The 23,034-nt window shown below is 42.9% G+C and overlaps 1 protein-coding gene across 1 annotated transcript; it reads left to right on the forward strand.

The window, feature by feature from the left end:
- Positions 1-16,294: 16,294 nt before the first annotated feature.
- LOC132390615 (muscarinic acetylcholine receptor M2-like) lies at positions 16,295-17,707 on the forward strand. The gene has a single exon (XM_059963214.1). The coding sequence runs from the start codon at positions 16,295-16,297 to the stop codon at positions 17,705-17,707; it is 1,413 nt and encodes a 470-aa protein (XP_059819197.1).
- Positions 17,708-23,034: the final 5,327 nt, after the last annotated feature.

A 23,034-nucleotide genomic window follows, 5' to 3' on the forward strand; every position in this document is an offset into this window, starting at 1 on the left:
TTATATAAAATTTTTACATCATTATCAACTCTTATACCTAAATACTTTATACCATTTGTCGGCCATATAAATTGAGTTATTAATCGACATTGACTATAACCTACTTTAGTAAGCGGTAGAATTTCGCTTGTATCCCAATTTATTTTGTATCCTGATATTTTCTCATATTCTTCCAATCTACAAGATAATTTACGCAACGAGTACAACGGGTTTCATTAGATAAAGCAGAACATCGTCAGCAAATAAGTTAATCTTATATTCCTCCTGATTAACTCTGAAACCCATAATATCTGAGTCAGTTCTAATTAATTTAGCTAATGGTTCTATCGCCTGCACAAATAAAGCAGGTGATAATGGACAACCTTGTCGAGTTGACCTTGTTAACTGAAATGATGTTGAAATTTGGCTATTTGTCACTACGTTAGCTTCGGGATGAGTATTTAAGTTTTTAATCCATTTTATAAAAGATACTCTTCATCTATATTTTTCCAATACCTTAAATAAAAAGTCGCATTCCAATCTATGAAATGCTTTTTCCGCATCCAAAGCAACTGCCACGTTCATTTCCTCCCTCTTTTGTGCCAAATGAATTATATAAAAATTAACCGAGTTATATTATTTGACGATTGTCTATTTTTGATAAATCCTGTTTGATCCATATGTATTAATTTTGGTGAGTATTTAGATAATCTATTAGATAAAATCCTTGCTATCATTCTATAGTCCGTGTTCAACAAAGAAATATGTCTATATGATTTTGGCTTTAAACAGCAACATCCATACCAGCAGAGATTTGAACGGTGCAATCACACAGCATCCAAAGGAATCAATCCCGAACGTAGCCGTCACAATTGTAACCCTCAGGCTCGTCCAGCTCGTGTTCGTCTAGTGGAATCAGCCTTTGACCCCGCCAAACTGAGAAATCATTTGTGTGGATGCTGTGCAGTGTACCGCCCAGTTACAAACACACAACACAAAATACCAGACAGTGCACCATATGCCATTAAATAAGTAAACTTTATGAATCTTAATCTGAATACAGGGTTAGGGAGGAAAATAAAAAAAATAAGGCCCAATTCTGGGCAAAGTCAAAAGTGCATGCTGGAGCTCACTCAGTCGCCATTCTTCCACAATGTTCACCTCCGGGCGTTGTCGACCTTCCGACCCTCAGAGCCCAGTCCACTCCGTCCGGTAGTCTACCAGCTCTCTCCACATGCGTCCTCCCTCTTCATCTCTCCTCAACAAAAGACAGCGAAAAACATATTTACGGATTCACATGATAGAGTAGAGGGATAGGTAAATAGGGGTATAGACTAAGAACAATGATTAGCTAGTCATCAATACTTTCACTGGGGCAAGTCAGAATGAAACCTTAACCAGCAACAGATGACGTACTAGCCATTGTTCTCTAAAGATAGACAAAGCTTCATATCGGGAACTATCTGACCATGCAGAAGTATCTCGAGGCATAACTACATATGTGAAGAATAATGTAGGGGTTAGAATGTTCTGGAGAAAAGGGGAAAGTGTCCGCATAAAAGACTGATGGGCTATCATTGGATTAAGATAATTATAATTAACATCTACTTATATCTTAGCATGTGATTGAAATTATTCTAATATTGTCTACACTTGTAATCGTGAGATTCCCTGCTACATGGTCAATGCAATAAATTGTGGAAATATTGTTTAATTCGGGAGCAATGTCTGGAGTGGCTCTTTGCGTGATCAATCAGTAACTTCCCCCATAGCAGGCTATATATATATATATATATATATATATATAAACTCTGCCAACGTGCCATAAAGAGATAAAGCAATTCCTGAACTCAAAATCAGTCAAAAATCTGGTATCATCAAGGACATTAAAATAATTTCTGTATTCCCAATTGCAAAGCGGCTGAATCGATGTAGTGAATTCAAGAAATAAAATATTAATTCGGGAAGACTTTGGAGCCGGACGAAGTGTAGAATACGCTGGTGAATCTTCATCATGTCTAAAAATCTGTAAATACCGCTGCTTAAGGACGCTCAGGTTTATCGTGCATCGCACTTTAATAAACCCCCTAAAAAAAAATGCAGATCCACTGAGAGAGCCATACGGCCTGCGGATATATGTCCCACTGCAGACATAAACACACACACACACACACACACACACACACACACACACACACACACACACACACACACACACAATAGATATATAGATATATAGCTAGAGATACACTAAGGTCAATGTAGTGCAAAAACAGAAGTAATAAAAGGGAGTTAATTTTAATTGGTTAAATGTCTATTGAAGAATCGGAATTCAGAGCGAATGTAACTGCACCTGGATCGCTGCATGTGTACGTTCAGGCTGCACTTCCCTCCTGACAGTAGCAATGAGAAGCGGGCATGTCCTGAGTGATGGAGTGATCGGGGAGGGGGGGGAGTCGGATGGTCCTCAGTTACAGTCTTCGCCTTTCTGAGGCATCCCTCCTTGAAGATATCTGGGACACCACGGAAGCCAATAGGCAAGATGGAGCTGAAAAATGTTGCAATTTTTCTGTAGTTTCCTTTGATCCTGTACAATAGTGCCCCAGCCCCGTACCAGACAATGATGCAGCCTGTCAAGATGATAGCCATGGTACATCTGTAGAAGCTTTCGAGTGTTTTAGGTGACAAACCAAACACAGCCGATGTCTTGTTTTATTTAAACTGCATCTATATGATGCAGTCAGGTCTACTGGGTGAGGATACTGGCTGCAGAGCAGTAGGCTAAGCACACATCCCTGACGTGCGCCAACGTTGATGGTCACCGTAGAGGAGACATTATCAAGATTCCGCACAGAATATACAAACCCCATTTCCAGAAAAGTTGGAATGTTTTCCAAAATGCAATAAAAACAAAAATCTGTGATATGTTAATTCACGTGAACCTTTATTTAACTGACAAAAGTACAGAGAAAAGATTTTCAACAGTTTTACTGACCAACTTAATTGTATTTTGTAAATAGACAAAAAATTTAGAATTTGATGGCTGCAACACACTCAACAAACGTTCGCAATTCGCAATTTGCAATTGAAATTTTGTCCATTCTTGCTTGATATATGACTTCAGCTGCTCAACAGTCCGTGGTCTCTGTTGTCTGATTCTCCTCTTCATGATGCACCATACATTTTCAATTGGAGATAGATGTGGACTGGCAGCAGGCCAGTCAAGCACACGCACTCTTTGTCGACAAAGCTACGCTGTTGTACCCCGTCCAAAATATGGTCTGGCATTGTCCTGCTGAATAAGCATGTACGTCCTGGGAAGAGACGCCGCCTTGATGGCAACATATGTCTCTCTAAAATCTATACGCCTCAGAGTCAATGGTACCTTCACAAGCATTCATCTCACCCATGCCATGGGCACTGATGCACCCCCATACCATCACAGATGCTGGCTTTTGCACCTTTCGCTGATAACAATCAGGATTGTCGTTTTCATCTTTGGCACGGAGAACTCGACGCCCATTTTTTTCCGAAAACTAGCTGAAATGTGGACTCATCTGACCACAGCACATTGTTCTACAGTCTTTTCGTCCATCTGAGATGAGCTCGGGCCCAAAGAACTTGTCGGCGTTTCTGCATGGCTTCCTCCTTGCGTAATGCAGTTTCAAGTTGCATTTCTGGACGGACTGTGTTATGTGACAATGGTTTTCCGAAGTACTCCTGAGCCCAGGTGGCTATAATTGTCACAGCAGCATGACGGTTTCTCGTAGGCACACACTCATCCTCCGATGTTTAAATTAAGTTAGTGATAAAGCGGTGTTCTCATTCAGATTCGAAGATGAATCCCTGAATGCAGTCGAGTCCGCAGATTCAAACAGATCTTCTGAACTGCTTTCTTTGTACATATCTTCTTGGTTCCCACTGCTGTTGCAGCGGTCCTAAGTCTCTGACTACACTCAGGAAATAGAGGTTCTGTCGTGTGATCACACTTTCCAGCTCTCTTCATCTCAATGTAACTGCGGTTCAGTGTATTGTTCACACTGGTACTACACGTGATTGTTGATGACAACTTTTAGGTGAACTTTTCAAACTGGGCTGGTTACAATTCCCCAATAAGATGCCGATTCAAGTAATATTGATGATTAGGCGAGTGAGAAGGGGGCTGTTGATTAGGAATGATGGACGGACCTACGACTAGATAGGTAGAAATTTCAAAGGCCTGAAGTAGATGTAATCTGATTGGAGTACATGGTGCACCATGGATTGAAGGGAAAAAAAGTGGAGGGGGAACTGGTGCAACGAGTGCTTGGATGACGGCCGATACAAGAGTGTAGATGGAAATTGACTATTTCATTTTTTATGGGGAGAACAGTGTCCATACTCGGACAAATTTGAGGAGCAGATGGGATTCTTGGGCAGCATCTAATAGCTGGGGTGATACACTATATAATCCTTCCGGGATTTATTTACGGATCAATATTCCTCGATTATGGAGCTGATCTTCAGTAGTTGAACAACCTCGGCAGTCGCTGTAACAAATAATTTGTACAACGTGCCCCACTGCCAATTTGCGTTCACCACCCGTCATCCTGTCCTAGGGTTAATCCGTCGATCTCGCACCATTCTGATGGGAAATGTATCAGCGATATAGATGAAGTAGGTTCTAGAATCAAGACATCGTCTCTTTATTCATTCCCATCGATGCTGACTGGCCTGCTGAGTTCCTACAGGGTTTTATGTGCGTTGCTTTGGATGAGTAAAGCACAGATTTCTCACAATATTGCTGTCAATGTGATGCAAATTTATCAAGTTCATGCATAGTGCACTGTCAATTCAAAATATCAGCATTATGATCTTTAAAATCGAATGGCATTCAGAAACGCAAATGGTGCATTTGCGGATTTCAGCTCATTATCCTGGACCTTGAAATCTAGCAGACAGATCCCGCACTGCAGTTTTCCCGTTATTCCAGACGTTCCGTTGTCGTGTCTGTCGTTGGGAGCTGCGTACCACCGAGATTGGAAAACGCTGCGGTCGCAGAGATCGCGAGGTGGAATACAATTTGGTGGTTATGTGAAACTGGCAAAAGTGGGGCAAGTGAGGGGTGAGGGTGGTCAGAAGCAGGAATAGTGGTGGAGAATTTTGACTGACAGTGTGTGGAGTGTTGTGCGACACCATCAGAAGTTAAACAGGTAAACAATTGAGTAAGCGGCGGATGGCCCGATGTAATATTACTGCTTTTATTTCTGTATATACATATAAATGTGTGCGCTGGTGACCCTTTGTCGTTTCCCACTTTGTCGGTCATGCTGGCAGTTATTCAAGTATTTTATGTGTTTATATAAGTGCAAATCTGTATATAATTAAGGTGCAAATTTACCCAGAAGTGGCTCTGCGTGATTCTATATTTGCGCGGTCAGAGAGTGACAGTATTTAATGACTATGTAAACGTGAGAGATACGGAATGTGATTGAAGGTACGTGTGTCAGATAAGGTGCAATTGTGAGATGAGGAATATGGATTCTTCAAAGTTCAAATATTCACAGAAAAATCTTTAATTAGAGTACACACATGTCACCACATACAACCATGATATTATTATTTTTTCCTATGTGCACACTTGGCTGACCTATGGAACAGCAATAGTAAACAGGATCAATGGGCAACAAACATTTGTAAATGCAGATATAAATAAATCTCAATAAACCCTAAGCATGAAATAAAAAGGGTGTATTTAAATGAATGTCGTTATCCCATTTTGTTCAAGAACCTGATGGTTAACCGGTATCTGGTGCTCTTGAGCCTGGTGGCGCGAGTCCAGAAGCTCTTGTACCATCTACCTGATGGCAACAGCGAGGAAAGAGAACGACCTGGGTGATGAGAATCACCAATGATAGACGCTGCTATCCTACGGCAACGTTTTATTGAGGTGTTATCGAAGGTTGAGAGGTATACTCGACCGAATCATCCCCCCCACCCGCGTCGGATTTTCCTCTCAATGGCATTTCTGTACCCACACCAGACCGTAATGCAGTCAATCAAAACACTCCAGAGTCCTCTGTCGTTTGCCAATATTTTTGATTACATGACAAATCTCCGCAGACCTATGAGGAAGCAAAGGCGACGCCGCGCCTCTTTGCTACCATGCCTGTATGATAGGTCCCGGACAGGTCTTCTGGCAGGATTTTAAGGTTTATTTGCGAGTAAAGTAGAGGATTTGAGATTGGATATGTGACAGGTTGCGTGTATGGAGGTAACACGGAGAAGGTATGCCTGCTTGGGTAATTGAGTGTTCATTAAACACAGATGAAGGTGCAGGAGAAATGGATTATGTGTGCATGAAAGCTGGAAAGGGGACTGCAAAGCGTGGTAAAATATTGTATCTGTTAATAGATGAAAAACTTATGAATTTACGCCCCGCTCCCTAATCAATAAATTCAATACAACGAATTTTGCACTGGTGTGAGGAAAGAGTTATATTTGAATCCTCTTTGCCATATGCTAAGACATGTAACAAAAAACGTCGATCTTTGTTAGACTTTTTTCAGTCTATACAGTGGGAATGTTTTGCGAGAGTTCAGCAAAGACCATTGCACAGTGATGTTTTACAACTCAGCGTGAGTACTTTTATAGACTGTAGATGTCCATAGACGCACTTACCCGATGCTAGTTACGGAAATCATGATTTATTCCATATGGACATTTTGTCCTGTTTCTAAGTCTTGTCTCAGGTACAACGTTTCCAAGAGATAAGATGGCACAGACTCTGATGGGATAATAAATAACTCCCGGGAAACTAGTAAAACGAAGGCTCATGAAGTCGGAAACAGGAAAGAAACATGACTGTCTTCGACAGAGAGAGAGAGAGGGAGGGGTAGAGAGAGAGAGAGAGAGAGAGAGAGAGAGAGAGAGAGAGAGAGAGAGAGAGAGAGAGAGAGAGAGAGAGAGAGAGAGAGAGAGAGAGAGAGAGAGAGAGAGAGAGAGAGAGAGAGAGAGAGAGAGAGAGAGAGAGAGAATTTCGTATATTGCTTGTATTCTAATGTAACTCCTTCTCTCCTGCGGTAATCACCCCTTTCGAACTTGTCCACCAGTTACATCGCAACTTATTCCACTCCTGTGGTTTTGCACTGTCCTTCCTGACCGTCTCATTAAACAATCCCTCTGCTTGCTTACCTACTGCCCAATCCTCCGACCGATCAGTCAATTACCCGTACCCCTCTGATATTCACCTGTAATCCTGATACCTCGAAGCGAGCAGACTATCTCAGTGTCTCGAATGCAACCACAGAATCTCATGTCCACTTCTCTTACTAACTAATTCCCGATCGCAACTACCGTCCCCTTCTCTCCTACCCCTTCCCCGTCCCATCTGAGCAATCGTGTCAGTTTCAGAGACATTGACCCGATCGCTGTGGCTACACTGCTAGCTCGTCCCTCCCCACAGTGCCCAAAGTGGTATACTGATTTCTGAGACTGATCCCGGTTGTAATCGGCACTGGCTGTTCATTTCTTACCAGCTCCTGACACTCACTGAGGTGTATGTCTCCTAAAACATTGTGGTGACCATCTCCTTGCAGCCCTTATCTTTCAACTCCTCAGTGTCCCTTATGACCCGACGATCATCGAGCTGCAATTCCAGTTTCTTAATGATTTCCATAAGGAAATGTCGCTCGGTACACCTGCTGAAGATGTCACTATCCGGGAGAAAATCACGGAATATCAATACCTCATAAAAAGAAAACACATCTGCACTGGGACCATCCGCACTATCAGAGGACGAATGAAGAATAAACTGATCAGATACTTGCTCGACAAAGCTTGTTCTCGGTGAAGCCGCTCCATTCTCGCTAGAAAATATCTGTAGATGCTGGAAATCCGAGCAACACACACACAAAATGCTGGAGAGGTCAGCAAATCAGGCAACATCTATACAAAATAAAATTACTTGACGTTTCGGGCCAAAACCCTTCGGCAGGACTGCAGAAGAAAAGTTGAGGAGTAGATTTGATTGGTGCGGAGAAGGGAGAGAGAGACGCCAGGCGATAGGTGAAACTCGGATGAAGCAAAGAGCTGTGATTTGATTGGTGAAAGGGACAGAAGACCATGGAAAAAATAAAAGAAAAAGATGGGTGAACGAGGAGCACGAGAGGGAGTGAATGGGCGGTCAAGGAGATAACATAAGTGAGGGGCAAGGGCATGGAAAATGGTGAAGTGGGAGTTTGAAAAATCGACACTCAGCTCGGAGGCTACAAACCCAGAATATAAGATGTTGTTCCTCCAGCCGAAGTGTGACGTAATCCCGGCAGTTGAGGAGACTATGGATCGACAGATCGGACTAGGAATGAGAAGTAGAATTCATTTGGGTGATCCCGCTGGATCCGGCGGACAGATCATAGGTGCTCGGTGAACTGGTCTCGCCGTTTTACAGGAGGTCACACCGGGAGCACCGTACAGAGTGTCGCCTGATCTGAAAGGACAGTTTGGGGCCCTAATTGGTAGGGCTAGCTGTAGCACTTGTTTTGCTTACAATGATAAGTGCCGGGAGGGAGATCAGTGCTGCAGAAAAACCCCACAAGAACGTGAGAGCAGCTTTAATCTTAATCACCCTCACGGTCCCGGGAGTATCCCCCTCTCTGAGTCCCAATTCAAATGTTCAGTTGAACAATAGCTGAAAGCTCTCGAAAGTTCCGTTCGTAAACGCACTCACAGGCCTCTGAATTGCCTCCTGTCTCGCTCCCGATTTGATTGGGCCATCGGAAAAGTAAACACGCATATATAACTCCATAGGAATCATGTCGGCCTCATGGAAACATCGTTGTGACAAAACCTCTGAGATCAGAGCAGTTCATTTATTAAGGGTGGGAAATGGAACTGGAAAGAAATTTAGTGGCTGCAGCTGGAATTTAATTTCCTGTCCTCGCCATTTCTAAATCCTGGTACAGGAAGAGTATTTACGAAAAGGTAACAATGAAGAATCCCCGGCAATTTTTTTAATGCTCACCAGTACCCGTGAAGACTTTGGGGACGATACAAATCTGACGGCGAGAGGCTGCGGGAGAGAGAGACGGGACAGAAAGTCGAGACGTGTAGGAGGGAGAGGCACTAGGGAAGCATGAAGCGAAGACGGTGAGAGATCGAGTTGGAGAGAATAGAAGAAGAGTAGGACAATGGGCTGAGAGGGACGGGGAGAGAGAGATGCTGGAGACCGCGGCAGGGTCAATGAGAATGAGAGACGTGAGGAAGACGGGGAATGAAACTGGAAGAAAGAGACAGGGGAGAGAGAGACGGGTAGAGATATCGAGGAGAGTAGGAGGGAGAGAGACTAAGGGAGCATGAATGGCAGATTGAGAGATCGAAGGGGAGAGAATGGAATAGAGTGGGATAATGGGCTGAGAGGGACGGTGAGAGAGCGATGCTGTAGAGAGTGGTCGGGAGAATGAGGATCCAGGAGAGAGACGTGAGGAAGACGGGGAATGAAACTGGAAGAGAAGAGACACGGGAGAGAGAGACGGGGAGAGCGAGATTGTGGTGAGTGGAAATGGGGGAAGAGACTCTGAGCACAACGAGAGAGACGGGCGAGAGTGAGAGAGACTGGGGAGAGAGAGAGGGAAAGGGAGAGAGATTTTGAGCAGACAGGGAGACCAGGGGGAGAGATAATGGAGTAAAACTGAGAGAAAGAGAGAGTAGGAACGAAGAGAGTCTGTGTGGAGAGCGATCCAGAGGGGAGGGTGTAAGGGGCAGAGAACTTTGGGAGTGAGAGACCGTGGTTGGGGTCCCGGAAGATTGACTGTGGAAGAGAGGGAAAGGGAGATTGTTTTAGAGATTGGCGCTATCCTCCAGCTCACTGTGTGTGTGCTGACCATGATGACAAATTGTTACTGCATGTTTGCCTGAATGTGTGTCGGTCGCCTCATTGACTAAATCCCCGAAGGTTTTAACCGCCTTACTGCTCTTTGACCTAAAGTCTCCTCTTCCTTGTTATCCACGCGTATGAGAATATCGACATACCAACTTCCTAATATAATTCGTTCTGACTGTTTCTCTCTTACTCTCACTCGGCTGCTGTCCCTCACTTCGTTTCTCTGTTGCGTTCCCTCCCGGCGATTCCATCACCGCTCAATTGCTGACAGCTTTCATAAAGGTAAGTGCCTTTACAGAATCGTGCAAGATGTTGTGAAGCCGTTTATCATCCGCTCTGGCAGCGGCTGTAGCAGTATCTGTATTCTTACCGTTCGGTGTTTTGTGTTCTAAAGCTCAGTTAAAGTGCTCTAGCTGGAAGACAGTAGAAGGTGGCAGAGGGAATGAGAACTTATAGGTAGAAAAGGAGGAGAGAAATAGTGTGTACATGAAGACGGGTTAGGATCGGGGCATGAGTGTATAACACAGACGAAGTTATACTCAGGGATGAGGCAGTGTTGTCAAAATCGAAAAGCAGGGGTAAAAGGCTCGCCTGAACTTTCATTTTAATAAGAGAGGGAGTATTTATGCAAATGAAATTTCTATGGATAAGAATAAACAACGGCCGACACTATTCATTGGGATTCTGAGTTTGTATGTGGTGTTTTTGGTCTCCGAGGATCTAAGAGATTTTCTCATGTTTACTTTGTATTTCTGTTCATCACATTGTTTGTTTTCTAAATCTCTTCATAAAAATCCGATTCAACGGGTATTTCACTGCATTCTTCAGTTCCTCTCTGAATTTGCTCTGAGTCAGTCCGCAAATACAAGTGTTGGTGCAGGAACGGAGAACCTGCAGCATCGCGGAAATCTCTTCTGCGATGTAACAGGGGTCCGGGACAGAATAAACATATCTCATTGAAATTAGTTGATAGACATAAAATACCACTTGTGTTCCCCACAACAATATGAAACTACAGGATATGGTGAAGAGCAAAATGATGGATTTGCGTCGGTTCTCCATCTCCCAGTCCCTGTCAGTCTCTCCACTCTTTTGTGCCCGGAGCCCCTTACGGGCTCGAGTGACTGCTAGAATCCGCCTGACAGTTAGTATATTGAACAGCAAAATCAGAAATAATGGGGCACAAGGGGTGAAAATGCGGTGAAAAAATTCAAATACGGCCCATGCCGGAGAGTTTCCGAAACTCGATGTAAGAGCACAATACCAGGGAACACTATCGACTGGTACGACAGGCTCGTATATAAAGTACCAGGGGACACTCTCCAAGCAGGTCAGCACACTCACTGTCCCGATAACCACGGCCGCCGTTGTCTCGGTGCAATATTTTGTTTTCAGCTTCTCACAGCAAATAGCCACAAATCGATCGACGGTGAAAGCGACAGTCAGCCAGACGGAGGTCGTAGTGCTCGCAAATACCAGCCATCCACCGAGACTACACACAGGAGTGATGAAAAGGAATGATCGGGGAAAATAAAACGATGCAGTCCACCCCAGCAGCGGATCCGAGATAACAACCAGGAGATCGGCCGTTGCCATTCCCATCATGTATCGAGTGACACATTTGGAGAGACCGCACTTTCCCCGGAGCAAGATCACAATCGCCACCAAGTTCGCTGCATGAGAGAGAGGGAACAGCAAGTTGAGAAAAAAAGAACTCCTCGCATTTGCTAAATTCTTATTACCAAAAGATCATTTTATTGTTACAGCTAACTCGGACATCCGTTCAAGTACAACTGCACACAATCAATTCGTTTAGCATTAGCGGGCTGTGAAAACCCAGTATTCCCAAATACAGGGCAGCTGCTGCAGACCAACGCACATAAACCGGAGCATCAAATTACTGAACACAAACTGCTGGAAGAACGCTGTCCAACTCGTTCAATTCCACAGACGTTGGCCGATTCGTTAAATTCCTGCAGCAGTTTGTTTTCGATCCGGATGCCAGAATACACATTCCCGGTATTTCCATTCCATTCCTGAAATGCAAAACACCGGGACTGGACAAGTGAGAGTGGAAACCAGCGACAGAAGCGATCACAATATTATAATAAAACTTCAATTCCCATCAACGGCAGGAGACACTGCGGCCTACCGGGAATTCCAAAGGCTGAAATAAAAGGACTGTAGACTTTCACTATCTGCCAGATGAGAGAATAATCCATTTCATAGAGAATGTATGCATTCTGTAACTCCCAAATCCACAGCTCGGGCAGATATTTTGAGCTGATTTCGTCAAACCGGCGCTGGTTTATACAAAGTATCGGTCTCCTGAGAATGGTTGCACCGCTGACTAACATTCTTAGTTACAGTTAACTGAACAAACAATTTAATTTAAAACCATCCTTTCTGATGTAAGAATTTGGCCAATAGAAGACAACTACATCAACAATTCTTGGGCGTTATCTAACCAGTGATTCATCTGGAGGAAATAATGCGGGAGCTCCAATGACAAAGACTGACCTCATTACCGTGCAGTCTCATTTATAGATTTAAGGGATTTGTTGACTAATTGCACATCTGTAAGCGAAGTGCACCGACACCGCCTGACCGACACCCCTGCGGTTTCCCATTTTGAACTGCCTTCAGTGCTTCAACACCTTACTGGTGATACGCAAACACACACACACACACACACACACACACACACACACACACACACACACACACACACACACACACACACACACACACACACACACGCACACACACACACACACACACACACACACACACACACACACACGCACGCACACACACACACACACAAACGAAACACAGATACGAACAGAGATATAATAGACAGATCCACGTCGTGTTAGCACCGGACAAATGAACACGTTGCTGATGTAGAAAAACACGAAAACATCTGCAGTTGCTGGAAATCCAAAGCAACACATAGAATGTTCTGGCAAATCTCTGCTGAGTTCATTCAGCATTTTGTGATTTTGCTAATGTAAAATAATTGCATACACATCTCAGATCATTCAGAGTTCAAACGAGAATTGAGAAGAAATGTTTCAAGCTGCACATAAATGGGCATACCGGAAACTAATTCAAAATTAATCTCCCTCAGAATAAGAAACATCCTCTCCAAATCGTCTCTATTAAGGCTGTTCAATTTTTGATAGGTTTCAATGAGATTCCCATTCATTTTTCTAAACTCAAGTGAATACAGGCCAAGAGCCATCAAATTCTCCTCATTGAATTCCGCTGGATCTCTATAGACCCTCTCCAATGCCAGCACATCTTTTCTTAGATAAGGGACCTAAATCTGCTCACAATGCTCCAAGTGTGGTCTGACCAATGGTTATAATGCCCTAGGATTACATCCTTGCTCTTATTTTCTAGTCCTCTTGAAATGAAAGCGATCACTGAATCCGCCCTCACGTCAACCATTAGGCAATCCTGAACAGGGACTCCCAAGTTCCTTTGCACGTCTGACTGTTAAATATTCTGTACATTTAGAAAATAGTATATGCCTTTAATCCTTCTACCAAAGTGCATGACTTAGGTACACTTCCCTGCACTACATTCCATCTGCCCATTCTCCCAGTTTGTCGAAACCTTCTGCAGATACCTTTTTTCCTGAACGCCACCTGCCCCTCCAAATCTCTTTGTGTAATACTGAAACTTGACATAAAGCCATCAATTCGGTCATCCATATCATTGACGAATAACGTGAAAAGAAACGGCTGCGACAAAGATCCCTGTGGAACACTACCAATTGACTGCAGCAAACCGGAAAATACCCCCTATTGTCACTCCTTCTCTTCTGCCAGTTAGCCAACCTTCTGTCTATGCTAGTATCTTAGTATGCCATGGGCTCTTAATTTGCTAAGCAGACTCGTGCGGCACCTTGTCAAAGCCCTTGTGAAAATGTAGGTAATCAACATCCACAGATTTTCTGTTGACTATCCTGCTTTTTCATTCCTCAAAAAATTCCAACAGATTTGTTAGGCATGACTTCTCCTGAAGGAAACCACTCTGACTTTGCCGGCTTTATCAGGTGCCTCCAACTACACCAAAACCTCAGCCTTCATAATGACTCCAGCAGCGCCAACTACTGAAGTCAGGATGATTGGCTAATAATTATCTTTCCTTTGCCTCCCTCCCTTAAAGTGTAGAATGATATTTGCATTTTTCCAATATTCCAGAGCCATTCTGTAACCTAATGATTCGTGTAAGATCATGACTAATACCTCCACAACCTCCGCTGCTACCTCTTTCAGAACACGAAAGTGTAGTCCATCCGGTCCAGGTGACTTATCTAACATTCAACCTTTCAACCTTCAAAACACCTTCTCCTTAATAATAACAACAAAACTCAATTCTGCCCCCTATAATTTTGGATTTTGGCATGTTCCTAGTGTCCTACACAGTGAAGAAAGACAGAAAGTACGTATTGAGTTTGTCTGCCATTTCTGTTCCCCCTTTACTATCACTCCAGCATCATTTTCCATTGGTCCGATATCCACTCTCGTCTCTCCTTCACTTTTTTATATTTCTGTAAAAATAGTTTTGGTATCATCATATTATTGGCTAACTAATGTTCATATTTCATCTTTCTCTCTTTATGACTTTTAGTTGCCGATTGTTAGTTTCTAAAAGCTTCCCAATCCTCCAACTTCCCACAATTTTTGCTGTATTATCTGTTCTTTCTTTTCCCTCTATGCTGTATTTGACTTCCGTTGTTAACCACTGTTACCTTTAGAATAATTCGGGATGTATCTATACTGCGCCTTCTGAATTGCTCTCAGATACACCAACCATTGCTGTTCTGCTGTAATCCCTGGTACCGTCCCCGTCCAATTAAATTTTGCCAGCTCCACTCTCATGCTTCTGTTACAGTATTATTTTTTTTCCACTGAAATACCAATATATATGATTTTATTTTCTCCAATCCCAAACTGCAGAGTGAATTTATCATATTATGATACCAGTCTCCTAAGGGTTCCTTTACCTTAAACTCCCTAATGCAATCTGGTCCATAACACATCACGCAATCCAAAATTGCCTTTCACCTGGTGGCCTCAACCACAAGCGGTTCTAGAAACCCACCTTGTAAACTTTCCACAAATTCCATCTCCTGGAGTTCGGCACCGACATGAATTTCTCAATCTACCTACATATTGAAATACCCCATGACTACTGCAACATTACCATTTTTACATGCCTGTCTGTGCCTCACCTCTAGGCCACAGTTCGAAGGCCTGGATATAACTCACATCAGGGTCTTTTCTACCCTTGCAGTTTCTTAACTCTACTCCCAAGGATACTCCATCTTCCAGTCCAATGTTTCCTATTTCTAAGGATTTGATTTATTTTTTTTTACTAAATAAGCCATTGCACCACCTCTACTTACCTGCCTGTACTTTCCGTACAATCTATCTTTTAACGTTAATCTCCCAACTATGATTCTCTTTCAGCCACAATTCAGTAATGCCCACAATGTCATACCTGCAATCTCTAATCATTACCTTATTCCATAAACTGTACAGTGTGCTTCCAAATATGACACCTTCAGACATTTATTCCTTACGCTCTTCGATTTTGTCAGCACATTAGACTTTAACTCATCCCACTGACTACAACTTTGTCCCATCATCTGCCTGTCCTTCCTCACAGTCTCACTACACAATCCAACTACTTGCATACTAACTGCCCCGTCTTCAGACCTATCATTCCAGGTCACATCCTCCCTGCCTAATTAGTTTAAATCATCCCCCACAACTCCATCAAACCTGCCCACAAGGATATTGGTGCCCCTTGGCTTCAGGTGTCAACTATCCTTTTTGTACATGTCATATAAACTAATAGCTTGAAACAAAGCTATTAGTTTCAAGAAAATTAGACCATCATTGTTTAGTGTTCTCATGGGTTTCATAACTAGCGAAAATCATCAGTGTTAAACCACATGGTCCCTTAGCATTCTGTTTTGAAACACATGAGGTTGAGCTGACGTAACTCAATCTTAGATTCTTCTCCTATTGCGGTACATTTCTTCATTTCTACTTCTGACTGCAAGTTTATTGGATTGGATGGTTGTTCCTCCTGCACAGATCCTGTGCATCTGTTTTTCTTGCGTAATTTCTGGGATTTCTCGTGTTCATATAAATTTTGATTTTAAAACACGTGCACTAAAGCGAACCAAGGGTTCAGAGTTTCCCCATCATTTTAAGTGCATAAAGGTGGACCAATCTGATGAAAACTTGTTTGCAATGTCGGGCATCAACATCTTTACTCAGTAATAATCTTTAACTTTTTGTTTTACTACATATGGTCTTCTTGCTGCTGAGACTTCAATTAGAAAACCTTTATTGCTTGTTTGCAAATATTTCTCATTATTCTCCTATTTTCTACGTTTAGACCACTTCAGTGCTAACTCAGAGGGAAAGGATGGCAAATTCAACGCAGACAAATTCACCTCTCAGCAACCTAACAGACATTGAAAGAGGGAGCGCTTACAAAACAGTTGAACTAATCTTCATTTTGATTGTAGCATTATCTTTGAGTCTGGTGACCATTATCGGAAACATTCTGGTTATGCTTTCTATTAAAGTAAACAGACAGTTACAAACAATTAACAACAATTTTATTTTCAGTTTAGCCTGTGCTGATTTAATCATTGGTGTGTTCTCTATGAACCTTTACACCATGTACAGCATCATTGGCTACTGGCCCATGGGCCCATTGGTGTGTGATTTATGGCTGGCTCTAGATTACGTTGCTGGTTATGCATCTATCATGAACCTGCTTATCATCAGCTTTGACCGATATTTCTGTGTGACAAAGCCTCTCAGCTACCCTGTGAAGAGAACCACCAAGATGGCACGGATGATGATTGCAGCTGCTTGGGTGCTGTCATTTATCCTCTGGGCTCCTACCATTCTCTTCTGGCAGTTCATTGTAGGTGGACGGACAGTTAAAGTAGGTGAGTGTCATATACAGTTCTTCTCAAATCCAGTTGTCACTTTTGGCACTGGAATAGCAGCCTTCTATCTACCTGTTATTACCATGACTATTCTGTATGTGCACATATCCCGTGCTAGCAAGAGTCGGATCAAGAAGGATAAGGAACAGGCAGAGTCAAACAAAGGCACCATCTCTCCCAGTCTAGAGCGAGGCAAAATAATGAAACCGAATAATAACAACATGTCAAGTGCACCTGATGTATTGCAGAATGTCGAAGTACAAAATGGCAAGGCAGCTGGTAAAGTAATTACGTATCACTGTGGCCAAGGAGAGGAAATGGGGGTTTGCAATCACACGACTTCCCTTAGTGTCGTCCCTTCCATCCAGAAGGAGGAAGGAACGATTGATGAGAGCACAAAGGTCTCCAGTGCACAAAGACATTTTAGCAATCGCAACTCCAAGCTCTTCGGCATAAAAGATGTCACGAAAGTTAAAAAGAGTGACTACAGTGCTACTACACTTGAAATGGTGTCAGACAACAGCACCAACAGTGGTAAAAACAGAGAGCTCGCCGCAGCCCACATGATCATTAAAATGACAAACACCCCTGCTAAGAAAAAGAAGGGAGCTGTAACCCGGGAGAATAAGGTGACCAGGACAATCTTGGCTATTCTGCTGGCATGTATTATCACCTGGACGCCATACAGTGTCATGGTACTCATTAACACTTTATGTTCAGTCTGCGTCCCTAACACAGTATGGAGTATTGGATACTGGCTCTGTTACATCAACAGTACTCTCAACCCAGCCTGCTATGCACTATGCAATGCTACCTTCAAGAAAACCTTCAAGCATCTTCTCTTCTGCCAATATAAAAATATTGGAGCAGCAAGATAAAATCAACAACCAGCTCCTCTCCATGAACATTTTATACATGGTATAGATGACTTTCACAATGCTTATCATAAATGTATATAAGTAAAATGTTCAACACGCTAAGTTATGGCTCAAAGCGACATTATCTGTAATATGGTGAAAGGACGCTTGAGTTCTGTCCAATGAATTTCGTATTTCTGTTTAAATGACGAGTGTACTGACTATTATAATGTTTCTGTGTGAAATCATAAATTAATCTGCCTAGATTTCAAAGATGGTGCGTTCCAGTTAATTGGGGAACACGAAGAATTGTACATTTTGGCCTGATTAAATGGTTGCCCCAGTGAGCCGGTTTCCTGGAAATCGTTAACAAAGTTTAAAAAAATACAAACTTACTTATAAATAAGTAACGAAGTACGTGTTTAAAGGAAATACAGAATACATTAGAACACAACCAAAATCACTGCAGTATATAAAACAGTCTCAGTTCCTAATTATTATGCTGTAATTCATTAAGTGTTCACTGACATGTTTTTTTGATTGATTGTAAATAAATAAAATTATCAGAGAAACCAAGTGCAGATAGTGGACAGCTTTCAAACAGTGCTATCGATGATTTGAACCTCCAAATCCCCATTTTAATTGTAATATTCAAGATGATTGCTGATACCTTTAAATTAATCATAGTACCTAACTAGATGAAGTATTGAAATTGTTTCATTTCACCTTAGACGTTTCTGGCATCCGCAAGCCTGAATGCTTGAAACCGCAGTGAGGAAAGCAGTTCCGAATTGTCTTACTGTTTATCATTTGCCTGATCAATGACAAAACTCACTCCTCTTTGAATACGAACACACTCGTGATGCTATTTAAAACGGTTGTTTTAAGTACAGCGTAGTGCATAATGGCCACATAACTTGCATGTGACTGACGCTAGTTAGAACCTATTTGGCAGCAGATTCCTGCCCCAATTAAGTGGCATTGTTTTCCAAATAAACAAAGGAATCCAATGTTTTTGCAATTTATTTATTTATAATTAAGTGTTGTCCTAAATAAGCGGTTTCCCCAATTAACCAGTGGCACAAATAATGCCATTTGACTTAATTATAAAATTCAACATGGGCACATTCAAGGGGCAATGTTCATTTTTTATATCACTCAGTATCAAAAATTGCATTCTGCCCTTTTAATAAACGTGTTTCTAATGGATACACAAATCATTACCTTTGAGTTATTAGTTCTAATTAGTTGTTTCGAAACTTAATCACTTGTCACAAGGGGGGGGGGGCGTTGGTGCGGACCCAAATGCAAGACACAGATACTAAGGGACTAGGAACAGGACTAAGTTGGTCAAGAAAACAAGGGAAGACAGGAGTGAATTCCGCAGTACATTGACACAGGCCTTGGACGAGACTAGGATTCAGGGCCTGGGCTTGGACTTGGTCTAGTGACAAGGGACACGGACGTAAAACAAGGAACATGGAGCCTGGGCTAGGGCTCCGAGCCGGACGAGGACCCAAAACCTAAGTCTTGACTCGAGTACGGAACACGAATCTAGGCGAGGACAAAACGTGGCTACAGGTCGTGGCGTGGCTACAGGACTGCACGTGAGACTCATGGACAGGACGGGGGAACGCCAGCACCGGGCTGCGCGAGGTAGCCTTTGGCTGGGCGAGGTACAAGGACAGGACGAGGCACATGAACAGAACGAGAACATGAAGCGGCCGCACCAGGAACACCGGACGCAGTATGTCACAGCAGTTGACTCACAGACTCACTTCCTCACCTGGAAGGACTCTCTGGAGCCATGAATGGTGGTGATGGAGGAAGTATAAAGGCAGGTGTAGCAATTGTTCCGCTTACAAGGACAAGCGCCGGGAGGGAGATCGGTGGGAAGCGATCGCGGGTATGAATGGACGAGGGAGTCGTGAAGGTAGGGAACTCCTCGCAAAGCAGAAATTGGGGGAGGGGCCGAAATATGTGCTTGGTGCTCCCAGTGCGGCATTCTAGATATTGGTGAGAACCGACTCGGACTGGGAGACCATTTCACTGAACACCTATACTCTGTCTGCCAGAGGAAGCTGTATCTCCCAGTGGTCATGCATTTTAATTCCACGTCCCATTCCCATTCTGATCTGTCTATCCAGAGCATCCTCTACTGTCAAGATCATGCCACATTCAGGTTGGAGGAACAACTCCTCATATTCCGTCAGCGTAGCCTCCAATCTGATGGCCTGAACATTGACTTCTCTAACTTTCGTTAATGCCCCTCCTCCTCCTCTTACCCCAACACTTATTCATTCATTAATTCATTCATTCATCTGCCTATCTATTTATTTATTCATTTAATTGTTTGCTTATTCATTTATTTCTTTCCCCTTCCCACTTTTATTTCTTTCACTCTGTCTTTTCTCTCTCTGTCCCTTAAACAATATTCCTTGCCTGCTCTCCGTCTTCCTCCGGGGCTCCAACCCCCTTTCTTTCTTCCCAGCCTCCCGTCGCGTGATCCTCCTCTTTCTACAGCCTGGTATCCCTTTTGCTAATTAGCTTTCCAGCTCTGAGCTTTATCCCCTCCCCCTCCTGTCTTCTTTATCAAATCTCCCAGTATCTGTTATTTCAGTTAGTCCTGATGAAAGATCTCGTCCCGACACATCGACTATGCTTCTTTCTACAGATGCTGCCTGGCCTGTATTTTGTGTGTCTTACTTGAATTCCCAGGATCTACAGATTTCTACGTGTTTGCATCACACATGCATTGTGCGCCACTGCCTCATTAACCATCATCCCATTGATCACCGTCTATCAACCAGGTTCATAACAAGCATTCATACACTCAGTAGCACAGTTGCACATGTATTAAGTCTTGTATCTATTGTTCACAGATTGCACACAATTCAACAATCGCAGACACCGTATGCAAATAGTTTTGTAGAAAGCAGAATAATTCATTCCCTCTCATTCGATCCGGGATATTACACAGGGAGCAGTAGTTGAAATGGCTGAGACATTGCATCACATGTCCTCACAGAGTGGTGCTGCTTCATGTTCGTGGGACTAAACTATTGGGGCAATGGTTAATCCTCGGCTGATTGCCGAAACCTTCCCGAATTCTACTTCTCACTTAATCGAAAAAATCTCCTGTTTTACTGAATGTATAACTGTTTTATCAATTTTTTAACAGAGAAATACATCTTTTACATCCGCCCGTGTCCATCAAAACTTTGCTACTCCTGTGGGGTCCATTTCAGCTGGCCAAGAATCACACTAGTAAAGTGGGGATGGAAAGTAATTTAACTGACGGCACCGATTCACTTAGTCGGTAATAAAATCGAGTTCATTATTTAGAGATGAGCTCAGCGGTGTACCTTTGCATGTGGAGTGTCTCTGGGTATGCAGACTGTACCTTGGGCTGGGGATTTTGGAATAATTCAGTAGATCACAGAACCTTTCGAGAAAAGAGGAGTTATGTAAGTACTTTCGCGTATAAGAAGGGTAAAAGAGTGAAATTCTTGATTCCAGAAAACATGTGAGCAAGGTCAAAGAGCATGGACCAATCCAAATTAACCTTGCAAAGAAATAGAGCCCATCCACCGCTTCACAGAAGTGCTGAGGAACCTCATTTTGGGTTGAAAACCCTGTGACTTGTAGCAGTTATCTCAAATCCTGATGCAGTAGGGGTAGATTCCAACCAAGTGTACGTGTGTTGATGTGAAAGCTCAGATTTTCACTGTCTAAACTCAGGATTTGGCCAGCATGGTGGGAATAATAATGTTCAAAAGCAATGACAGGATGTTGTAACAATACAGCAATCTCATCTCGTTCACAGTGCTGGGGTAGCTGGACTGTCATGTGGAGGGAGCAGCACTGGCATTGTGTAGTAAAGACTGCATTTGTTATCCCACCATTGACATTCTGCCAGTTGTCTTGTCATATTGAAAAACGATACCAAGGCTCACAGGATAAGCAGAAGCCCTTCTCATCAGAAATGATGCCTATCTTGAAGGGAGAGTACAGCTCAGAGACAGCCTTATAGACCCACAATCGCACACTAAAGCTATTTGCAGTCTCCTTCACTGAAGTTCCTTACATTCAGCCCAGCCAGCCCTACCGTTGATTTTGCTCTGCATGAATCTCCACCCAACTTTCATCAATAATTACATCAAAGGTTCAAAGGTCTAATTTAATTTCAGAGAAATGTATACAACATACATCCTAAAATGCTTATGTTTGCAAAAATCCACCAAAACAAAGAAGTGCCCAAAAGAATGAAGGACAGTTACACGTGAGATCCCCAAAGTCCCCCTCCCGTGCATAAGCATTTGCAAGCAATAATCCCCCCACTACCACCGACAGAAAAAGCAAACATCGGCACCTCAACCAAGCAGTCAAGTGTGAGCAAAGCGATAGCAAAGACACAGACTTGCAGTTACCCCAAAGACTTAGAGTTTCACCCATTATTCGACACACCCCATGTTCTCTCTCTCCCTAAGGAGGGAGAGGGAGGTGTCTCCATCAGCAGACAAATGTATTTTCTTCCTCACAAACTCTATTCTAAGTGCGTCTGTATTACTTACTGAAGACACCTCCTGTCATGACAATTTGGATTTCTATCATCTTTGCTAACTTTGGATAAGCAAGTTAGAATTTTATGGTGACTAACTTGTGTGGTTGGTCTCTGTCTGCTCCAGCTAACCCAAGGAGCTACTCTATCGCCATCCACTTAGGTAAAGACACTAAGAGTAAAAAGGTGCTCCTATTCCACTTGCCAAGATTGGATTGATAAAACCGGTTTGGAATATTTATTTTGTGTTGACTTGTATTTCATGTTACAGCGACATACGTTTTTTGCAGAATAGTGAATGAGGATGTGTTTTACCGCTGCAGTTGGATGAATTGGTCCTGAAATGAATGAGTATTCAACCTGGCCAAGCATGCTACTTCTTCTTCTCTTTCTTCTTGTTCCCGTTCAGTTTCTGAACCCCTACCCTCCGCGGCACTTTTTTCTTAGTGTCTAGCTGCTTGATACGAAGCTGGTTAACAAAAGAAGAGCCACTAAAAAGGGAAGCCTGTGAGGCACACAGCAGAATTCGAGCCACAGAATCATCAAAAAGTATAGCACGGAAACAGACCCTTCAGCCCATCTAGGGGGCTGAACAATTAAAACTGCCCACTCCCATCGACCTCCACCAGGACCATAGCCCTTCATACATCTACCATCTATGTATCCATCCAAACTTCTCTTAAATATTTCATGTATCTCTCGTGCTGGCAGCTCTTTCCCCACTCACAGAACACTCTGAGTGAAAAAGTTTCCCTTCATGTTCCCCTTAAACTTTTCCCCGTTTTCT

The sequence above is a fragment of the Hypanus sabinus genome, unplaced genomic scaffold, assembly GCF_030144855.1.
Source record: "Hypanus sabinus isolate sHypSab1 unplaced genomic scaffold, sHypSab1.hap1 scaffold_99, whole genome shotgun sequence".
Lineage (NCBI taxonomy): Eukaryota > Metazoa > Chordata > Chondrichthyes > Myliobatiformes > Dasyatidae > Hypanus > Hypanus sabinus.

Coding starts and splice junctions, on each gene's coding strand:
- LOC132390615 (XM_059963214.1), top strand. CDS start 16,295: ATGGCAAATTCAACGCAGACAAATTCACCTCTCAGCAACCTAACAGAC.